The 9,726-nt window shown below is 36.8% G+C and overlaps 1 protein-coding gene and 1 long non-coding RNA gene across 3 annotated transcripts; one reads left to right on the top strand and one right to left on the bottom strand.

Moving 5' to 3' along the window:
* Positions 1-192: 192 nt before the first annotated feature.
* LOC133708685 (very-long-chain aldehyde decarbonylase CER3) lies at positions 193-5,189 on the top strand. Its single transcript, XM_062134171.1, has 11 exons — positions 193-428; positions 542-765; positions 872-1,107; positions 1,204-1,423; positions 1,732-1,859; positions 2,062-2,318; positions 2,512-2,619; positions 3,940-4,146; positions 4,289-4,399; positions 4,496-4,669; positions 4,766-5,189. The coding sequence occupies exons 1-11, from the start codon at positions 378-380 to the stop codon at positions 4,943-4,945; spliced, it is 1,896 nt and encodes a 631-aa protein (XP_061990155.1). The 5' UTR covers positions 193-377; the 3' UTR covers positions 4,946-5,189.
* A 2,399-nt stretch (positions 5,190-7,588) lies between these two features.
* LOC133708120 (uncharacterized) lies at positions 7,589-8,955 on the bottom strand. 2 transcript variants are annotated; one of them, XR_009845581.1, is made up of 4 exons: positions 8,728-8,955; positions 8,383-8,450; positions 8,172-8,292; positions 7,589-8,079 (listed from the first exon to the last, which is right to left on the bottom strand). It is a non-coding gene; the product is annotated as an uncharacterized LOC133708120 (long non-coding RNA). The 2 variants fall into 2 exon arrangements; XR_009845580.1 differs by having other exon boundaries at positions 7,589-8,292.
* Between the last annotated feature and the right edge of the window lie 771 nt (positions 8,956-9,726).

A 9,726-nucleotide genomic window follows, 5' to 3' on the forward strand; every position in this document is an offset into this window, starting at 1 on the left:
ATAATTCATCCCATCATCCGACCGGTCAGTGTGTAAACAAGAACGACACGTCCACCGGTCTTGCTCATATACAATAAGCTAGCGTTGGGGTGGTTATGTGAGAGAGACCGACTGACAGTGAGGTGTAACTGTATTGGATGCAAACGCGTTTACGCTTCTTTTCTTCTATCTCTATAAAACAAGGTTAGGCGTGCCTTGAGTTTATTAGGGAAACAACACACAAGGCAAAGGGCTCCAGCTATTTAGCTCCATCCTCATAACTAGCTTGTAGTACTTCAGCCAACCAAGTACTTACTGCTGAAGTGCTTTTAGCTGACGATCCTCATCAACCTCTTTCTTGAATCTGGGTGACTTGTTCTCATTCTTATCTCTATAATATGGGTGCTCCTTTGTCGGCTTGGCCTTGGGAGAACTTAGGATCCTACAAGGTATAGATCCCCCCACTCAAAATTTTCGTTTGTCAATTATTAGTTGCTTTCTCTTCTACCTTGGATTGGTACTGATGATGGGATTTGTTTTTCTTTTTGTGAAAAATATTAAGTATCTGCTGTTTGGACCTATGATTTGGAAAGCCTTTTACTCGATCGTCTATGAGGATGTCCCCCCTATGGAAAGCTGGTGTCTCCATGTTCTCATCATCTGTGCGCTTCGAGGACTAATTCATCAGCTATGGAACAGTTACAGTAACATGCTTTTCCTAACCCGGAATCGCCGGATTATCAAACAAGGTGTTGATTTCAAGCAGATTGATACAGAATGGCACTGGTAATCCTTTACAATTAATACTTCATTTCAACTTGATTGCTGTTTCAAAGATTAAATGGATTCATAATTTAGCTAAATTATGAATCTCAACTTTTTTTTTTTCCAGGGACAATTTCATAGTTCTTCAAGGTTTGATTGCATCCATGGCATGTTACCTAGTTCCATACCTTCAAGAGCTTCCTGTGTGGAATGCAAAAGGCTTAATTACAAGCATAGTACTCCACGTGGGAGTTTCAGAGCCTTTATATTATTGGGTACATAGACAATTTCATGCCAGCAACGACTTTTATCAAAATTACCACTCCTTTCACCATTCATCTCCAGTACCCCAACCCTTAACAGGTAGGAGCAATTAATAGTCACACCGCCCTAGCTTTTTTGTCTTTATGTTTTAATAATAGTTTTCTTCAATTTAACTTCAATATTGGGTGCCTGCAGCTGGAAATGCAACATTTATGGAGCATCTAATATTGACTGTGATCATTGGAATTCCAATTCTGGGTTCGACTCTGATGGGTTTTGGATCAATCGGCATCATCTACGGCTACTTGTCGGTATTCGATTTTTTGAGGTGCTTGGGGCATAGCAATGTTGAAGTTATTTCTCATAAACTATATGAGAAAATTCCATTTCTCAAATACCTTCTCTATACTCCAACGTAAGTAGCCAAGACCTAAATGTTTCCACAATTGTTTATAAATTCACATTGTAAGAAAGTTTATATTAATTGATCTTAATGGATAGTTTTCTGCAAGGTTGGTTATATCTTACTTCCAATGTGGTTAATTTTATGCTACATATAATATAAATCTTTTATATTTCTAAAAACAACGCAAAAGTGGTGTTGGCCTTATTGTGGGGTTTTATCATTAAGTTCTGAGCCAATGAGTTCCAATTATAGCTTTTTTCTTTTTATAAATATATTTTGATGGGAATATATTGAATTCTTTTGCTATACTCATGCAGATACCACACCCTGCACCACACTGAAATGGCCACCAACTTCTGCCTTTTCATGCCTCTCTTTGATGCATTGGGGAGTACACTAAACCAAAAGTCTTGGGAATTACACAAGGAGATGAGCCTAAAAGCAGGTGGGTCTAAAATTTAATATCAATTAGGGTAACATTCCAAACCATATAATGGTGAACGTCATACAGAATTACTAGTATCACTGTAGCACAAAGTACGTACAAATTGACAGAGATTGGTAAATAGCTATGCCTCTCCACCATATTTACATTTTGTTTTCATAAATTTCTGTGACATTTACCACCGTTGTTTATAATGGTGCAGGAGTAAATGGAAATGTACCGGATTTCGTTTTCCTTGCTCATGTGGTGGATTTGTCGTCGGCGATGCACGTTCCGTTTGTTTTCCGATCATTTGCTTCAATACCCTTCTCATTTAGGCTCTTCCAGCTGCCGTGTTATCCTTCTGGCATTGTGGTGTGTCTAGCAATGTGGGCATGGGCAAAAACATTTTTGATTACTTTTTACAACCTCAGAGGTCGGTTGCACCAGACTTGGGCTGTACCCAGATATGGCTTTCAGGTTTTTCCTTAGAACTCAACCTTGTTTTTGTATTAACTACTAATTTGCTAGCCGATGAAATCTTTGCATCAGGTATGTTATGTTGTTAAACTGCTCATGATCGAGTCAGACCAAATAACAAAATTATCAAACTACCCTAAATTTTATCTATGGCAGCATCTCAAATTTCCATCTTGTGGGGTTTCTTTTGTAGTACTTTTTGCCATTTGCTCTAGACGGAATCAATAATCAAATAGAGCAAGCCATCCTCAGAGCTGACAAGTTGGGGGTCAAGGTCATCAGCCTGGCTGCATTAAATAAGGTTGGCATCAGTTCGGCGTTAAATTAATTTCCTCTGTTTGCAATGCTTTCATTTCATTTTTTTTTTCCTGTTTTATTCATTTATTTTTTTGTGTTGCACATTTATAATCCATTTCTGGCGAATTATGATATTGGTTGTTGGACATACCAAAATTTATGAATAAACATTGTTTGGTGGTTGTTGAGTTTTAACCTAATAATGGGAACTGCTGGAGGTTGCCTGCGCAATTTTCACTCTAATTAGCAAGAGAGGACTGATTCCAGCTGCTATCATAGGTGAGATCCCAAGTGGCAAACAACCAAATCTCATCTGTCATCTGTCGAACTGTCGAAAAATTAACATACGCAACTCTTTGCATTTATGAGTTGGGATGGATGCTTTGAATCTGAAAAGTTGTACTACTTCAGGACTGATTTTAAACAACCACATGGGATATTGATTTAGGACTACACTACTCTACAATATTATCTACATACGTTTAGTCAGGTTCGATACATGATGATGTTACACTACACCTCTTGCCACACGCTCTTACATATGTGATATGTCAATGGGTTATATGTTGTTAGTAAGTTGAGGATGAGAATTTTTTTTTTTGGTAATGTTTACCCGGGTGCATTTTTTTGGTTTTCAAAATATAACAAAAATACGGTTATTAGTACTTATTAGACAAATTGTTTTCGTGTTTATTAGGGAAAACTTCTCATTTTACGATCCTAAACGATCTAGGTGCAGTATTTGATCATTTACATTTTCTTGGTTTATCTTATTTTCTAGTTTGTTATAATTAGTGTTTCTTTATAGGTACTTTTTTGAGTAATAATATTAAATAAAGGGATTTTCTTGTAACAAATTAGGATTTAATAAAAAAAGGAATAGTCTTCTCTCTCTCTTTTTTTTTTTTTTTTTTTTGAGATTGAGGACAGTTGTCTCTTTAATAAAAAAAAAATTGAGAAAAAAATGTCTGTTGATAACATCACATGGTTTGTCTGTGAAGCTGGTACCGCTGGTTCAGCAAGAATTAATACTGAGAGTTTGTTTGATGCGTTTAGGATTTGAATGCTAGAATGATCTTGCAGGTTGTGCTGATTTATTTGTTTGTATTAAATATAATTATCATGCCAAAACTTAAGGGCGTCATTCATGTAATTCTTCACCCGAATTAGGCAGGTTGTAACACCCTCCCCAAAGATTGTGGGAAAGATAAATGATGTGACTCCGGGGCAACTACCCCGGCTCAAATTTGTGGGAAAAAAAATATTGGAAAAATGTTAGATGATTATAGTGTTTAATAATATGAATAATTGATTAATTATGCAGAACGAAGCACTGAATGGGGGAGGAACGCTGTTTGTTAATAAGCATCCGGATCTTAGAGTTCGAGTTGTGCATGGGAACACCTTAACTGCTGCTGTTATTCTCAATGAGATCCCAAAGGATTGCCAAGAGGTGTTTCTGACCGGAGCAACTTCCAAGCTCGGAAGAGCCATTGCTCTCTACCTCTGTAGAAGGAAAGTTCGAGTCCTTGTAAGTATATTTTCTTCACTTTTCAGTAGAACCATAGAACCTGACTTGGTCTATTAGATAGCTAGACCTAATAGTTGTTTTACATTTTGTTTTGATGGGTTAAATTCACTAACTAATGAATCCATGCATGTATATGCTTCAGATGCTGACATTGTCTACAGAAAGATTTCAAAAAGTTCAGAAGGAAGCTCCGGCAGAATATCAAAACTACCTTGTTCAAGTCACAAAGTACCAAGCTGCACAGAATTGTAAGGTATGTTGGTCTGGGACTCCTTTTAAACCAAGAACCATTAATTTACCAATTTTGGCCTCATGAGGTTTATTAAGTACCTACAATTATGTATGTTAGACATGGATCGTGGGCAAATGGATCACACCAAGGGAGCAACGTTGGGCCCCAAGTGGAACACATTTTCATCAGTTTGTTGTCCCACCCATCTTTCATTTCAGAAGAGACTGCACTTATGGTGATCTTGCAGCCATGAGATTACCTGATGACGTCGAAGGGCTTGGCTCCTGTGAGGTTCGTAAACAGATCAATTTTTCTCTATACATTGTCGGTCCATTCTCTGATGAGATTTTTGATGCCATATTAATGTTGGAACATGTATGTGTGCAGTACACCATGGACAGAGGAGTCGTGCATGCGTGCCATGCTGGTGGTGTGGTTCATTTTCTAGAAGGCTGGACTCACCATGAAGTTGGGGCTATCGACGTTGACAGAATCGACCTAGTATGGGATGCTGCTCTAAAGCATGGTTTAAAGCCAGTTTCATCAAGCAAAGTTCATTCACTATAGCATAAATCAGAGTGAATTAATGAAACCTTTTCGTTCTGTTATAAATGTACTGCCTGACATTTATCATACCTCAATTAAACGAAGCAAAGCTTCCCATTCTATTTTTAAGTATATACCTCTTGAAAAATAATAAATCCGACAAAATGTTGCTTGCTTTGTGAAGAGGATGGGTTGTACACGTACAAAATCTGTGATGTAACAGTTTACCTGTTGATAGTGCTATTTATGCGGATTAATTGTATTATTTTCGATTGTTTTTAGGAGAAATGATCATTTACTCATTTTTGGGGTTAATTAACCCCACTTACCCAAACACTCTAAGAGATTGTCCACTTAAACAACAGTTTTCATTTTTAAACCCCAATTACCCAACATTTTCAAAACGGGCATGTTTTATCCAATTTTTCTGACCGTTTTGCCCTTCTATAACTGAAACACTTTCAAATTGTAACAGAAACGGGATTTAGGGAGTGAAGCTCTCCGATTTGAGAGAGAGAGAGAGGATCGGATGGAATTGTAGAGAGAGAAGCTCCCTGGTTTTTTAGAGTGGAGCTCTACCATTTTGGAGAGAGAGAGAGGTTGTGCGATTTCTAGAGACAGGAGAGAGGAGCCGTGAGATTTCAGTGTGTGAAGCTCTGCGATTTGTATTTAGAGCTACTGATAGAAGACTTGTGATTCCTAGAGAGAGAAGATGTGCTGCGATTTTCACATGGAGCGAGATGGAGATCCTCTTTGTGTTCCTCCATTGCGGTTTGCTTTTTTTCTTTAGCTCGATTTAATCTGTTTGATTTTAGGTCTTTTTGTGTACGAATTGGTGTGTTAATTTTGAACTGATTTTGCTGAATCAGAGCTTCGTGTTATGTTTGTTTTTGGTTTTGAATTGTTTTTGCAGTTTTGATTTGAATTTCCAGGTCTTTTTGAGTGCATTGTGTTAGTTTTGAATTTCTGTATTGACTTCGTGTTGGGTTTGAGCTATTTCCGAAGTGTTGTTGTAGTTCTGATTATATTATTGGGAGGCAATAATATTTCTATTGGGGGCCAATAATGTGTGTTAAATGATATTTAGTCTCTATAATTGTTGTTTAATGATCTTTTTATTTGTGTGCATAACAATTTATTACATTTTCCAAAGTGTTTTTGTAGTTTTGACTATTGGGGGTCAATAGTCTGTGTATTGGGGGGCAGTAATGTTTATTATGTCACTATGTCAAAAAGGCCTTCAGACGACAGAACTGTTCTGTCGTCTGAACGAACAAAAATGTGTCGTCTAGTACGATGTCGTCTCTTGGGCGTATCGAACGACAGAAGAGTTCTGTCGTCTGAATTTTCAGACGACATAAAAAATGTGTCGTCTGATGAGTTTTGCATTTTGGGAACATTGTGATCTGTTTCTTTAAAAGCATTCAAACAACGGTTTTGTATTGTCTGATAAACAAAACAATGACAGTATTTTTTAAATACTATTCTGTGAAGCATATTGCAAGACTTATTTGTGTGGTCTGAATGCCCTTAAATAAGAAATATGAAGACTCATATGTAGTGTCTTCTCTCATACAACAACAATTAAAGGTTGTGCTAATTTACTTTAAACGACAATTATATGTGGTTGTAAGGAGCATCAGAGGACAATTAAGTGTCATTCTAGGGTAGGTTTGTATGACATTTAAGTGTTGTGTGAAAGGTCTTTTATTAGGTCTTTTATATTGTCTGTGAGTAATTCCAACCACACTTATTTGTTGTTATTATACGCTTTAGCCAACACTTTCGTCTAACTTACGTTGTTGTTTTGCCATTTAGACTACAATTTTCTGTCGTCCCAATGCCAAAAAGACAATAGACTTCTAATTGTTTTTTGTGTTGTTTTTGTTCAGCTGCAACCACACATTTTAGTGTGCTTTGTTGTAGCTTGCAATTTGAGATAACACATATTAGTAGTCCCCTGTTACACTTGGTATGCATTCATCTAAACATTAAAATTGTCCATTCATAAAACCATAAAATACACATCCAAAATCATTCATTGCAATTTTCACCAATCCAACATTGTCTACATGAGACAAACCTAATCATGAGCATTAGTTCAAAATGGCCCATATCTACTAATCTGAATCTGCAGACAAGTCCAAATTCTTAATGAAGGAAGAATTTCTACTAGACACAAGTTAAATATAGGAACTAGCTAGTTGTACTACTGCATTACACCTGGTGGCTTCCCCTGGGGATCACGTAAGCTCCATAATTGTCCCTTGACAGCTTCCTACACAGAAGCATGCATGATTATCACCAAAATGGAGGAGAAACAAACATAACATGTTAATAGGAAATCTCAATTAAGATGCCAGTCCTGTAGAAATGAACTAATATAACATGACCAAGCATACTTGGGGCACTCATATCCAATGGTCAAAACAAGAACAAATGCAGCTGTCTACTCAAGAGAAAGATTTTATGTGTGCATATGTGGGTGTAGCAGTCAGCTGGGAGTTGAACATCTCAGTGCGATTGAAAATGGATGATACCTGAAGAACTCCCTTGGTTGTGAAGTCAAATGCAGTTGAGAGAGAGAGAGAGAGAGAGAGAGAGAGAGAGAGAGAGAGAGAGAGAGAGAGAGAGAGAGAGAGAGAGAGAGAGAGAGAGAGAGAGAGAGAGAGAGCCAAAGTAACGTCATTACTACTAAATTCAAGCTAGCCTTTCTATATTAACTAATACTATCAACCTTGAGGTATTTTAGTTATTCAGACTAGAGCTTCATCACGCCTATATAACTTTATTCATATAGAATAACTGAAGTGACTGTGGTTCGTTGATCTGATTTGTTGAATTGGTGCTCAATAAACATCAATATATTATACCTTAGTTGTAGTCCAAACCATGACCATTGTAGTTGCAAGAATCTCAATACTCCCCAGCGGAAAAAATTGGTTTTGCTCCTTCAATATACTCCTTCACATATTTAGTTGCATAACTAATTGAATATTCGGAAACACAAAACAGAGTAAGCTGTAAATAAATAAACCCAATTCGATGGAATATATGTTCTGAGGGAGGTAACCCAATTTTTTTTAGTAAACCTCTTAATTGGCGCTCAGATCCATATTTAGAATTGAGGGAATATATGTTCTGAAGGAGGTAACCTACAATATGAGGAAAGCAAAGTGGACACAATGATCTGGTCATCTATATGTAGAAAGAATAAAAATCAACTTGATGAATTTCATGCACCAACCTTCCGGGGCAAAGGAATGAGTTGATGGCGGCAACCAGGCCGATGTAAATCCAGATTTTGCAATATCTGGAACTTTACTTTCTAAATTTTTCCTCCAGTGATATCAGCATGCTTGCAATCTCTGCATATATACAATATACAAGTTTAAACACCCACACATTCAGAAGTTTCAGAGTATGATTACACTCTCTGTTTAACAAAATCAACATACAGTTGGTAGCTTCTTTTGGTAAGACTTTCACCTGGTACAAAATAGGTCCTCTAACCACAAAATAGGTCCTTCAAAACACACAAAAGTACCCAACCTTAGAACTCTTTAATTGAATAGTTATTCATGACTTAGTAAGATAAACAACCAAAAGTAATGAATAAAAATACTCCAAGACTACGTGGTAACCAGAGTAAAGCAATTTAGAATCATTTTGTCAAACACCTTGTGTGCATGAAAATTTGATGCTGAACAACAAAAGAAAACCAACAAAATCACACTACAAATAACAAGGTTCCAGCTCCTCTTTCAAGAGTCAAAACAAAATGAAGAAAGAAGGAAATTAACCTTCAAAATCCGTTGAGAAACCAAAAATATTGATCTCCCCATAGTTTCGTCAATACCCAAACCAAACTCAATTCTTATCGTTTATTCTCTTCTCCGACCTAATTTCCTGTCCAAAGCAAGTTCTCTACCCACTCCTAAAAGCTCCAGCACCCTCCCTTTACAAGTTCAGATAAGAACAATGTTTGAATAGCCAAAAGGTAAACTAGTTTGGTGTCTTTCTAAACTCTAGCCACGTCAAGCAATTATAAGAGCAAACTTTAAAGAAAAAGAAAAAAAAGAAGAAGCCTTGTTTCAGTCCACACAATAGCAAGCACTATAGAACAAAGATAATACAATAAAGAAGAAAAAGAAAACAATAAGCACAACAGTGGGACAATACCAAGTTACTAGTCTAGGTAACAAGCACTCATTAAAAAAAATTACGGATATCACAAGAAGACAACTCTCTCTTCCTATGCAGTATAATCAGGCAGAACTGCCATCTTATAGTTATGTTGATTGAAACTTACTACAGAGAATGCATTCTGCAAGAAGAGAAGTCTTTATCATAAATCAAGAGATTGACTAACAAATTGCTATTCATTGTTTCCTTTATTATTACAGCAAAGGATGATCTGAACTAAAAGTTTTGCTAACTTAAAAGGAAGAGAAAAAATGACCATGGTTATGTGTTAGAATGACTAAAATCTCAAATGACATCCTACATTATGTCAGCAACAATGGAAACTTAAGAGTTTATAAGTTCTTCGTAATATGATAACAGAAGGGAGACCACTGCCACTTACAGGAAAGAAGTCAGTTCAGAGGCTACCTAGAAGAATATGAGAGTCATTAGTGACAAGTAACTACCCAGAGCAACCCCAGTTACAAGAATTTCAGTGAGCCTCCACCTGTCGGGAACTGGAGATGGCTAGACCCTGCCTTTAGGTATTGTCATGATAGAACCTGCATCAATACCAGCCTCTCAATCTCCAAAGTAATATCAGTGGGGAAATTGAT

Source organism: Rosa rugosa, chromosome 5 (assembly GCF_958449725.1).
Source record: "Rosa rugosa chromosome 5, drRosRugo1.1, whole genome shotgun sequence".
NCBI lineage: Eukaryota > Viridiplantae > Streptophyta > Magnoliopsida > Rosales > Rosaceae > Rosa > Rosa rugosa.

Bases quoted from the DNA above. Each gene is read 5' to 3' on its own strand.
- LOC133708685 (XM_062134171.1), top strand. From the start codon at position 378: ATGGGTGCTCCTTTGTCGGCTTGGCCTTGGGAGAACTTAGGATCCTAC. The intron at 2,620-3,939 runs GTTGGCATCAGT...TTAATTATGCAG, and splicing joins GCCTGGCTGCATTAAATAAG to AACGAAGCACTGAATGGGGG. The intron at 4,147-4,288 runs GTAAGTATATTT...TATATGCTTCAG, and splicing joins GAAGGAAAGTTCGAGTCCTT to ATGCTGACATTGTCTACAGA.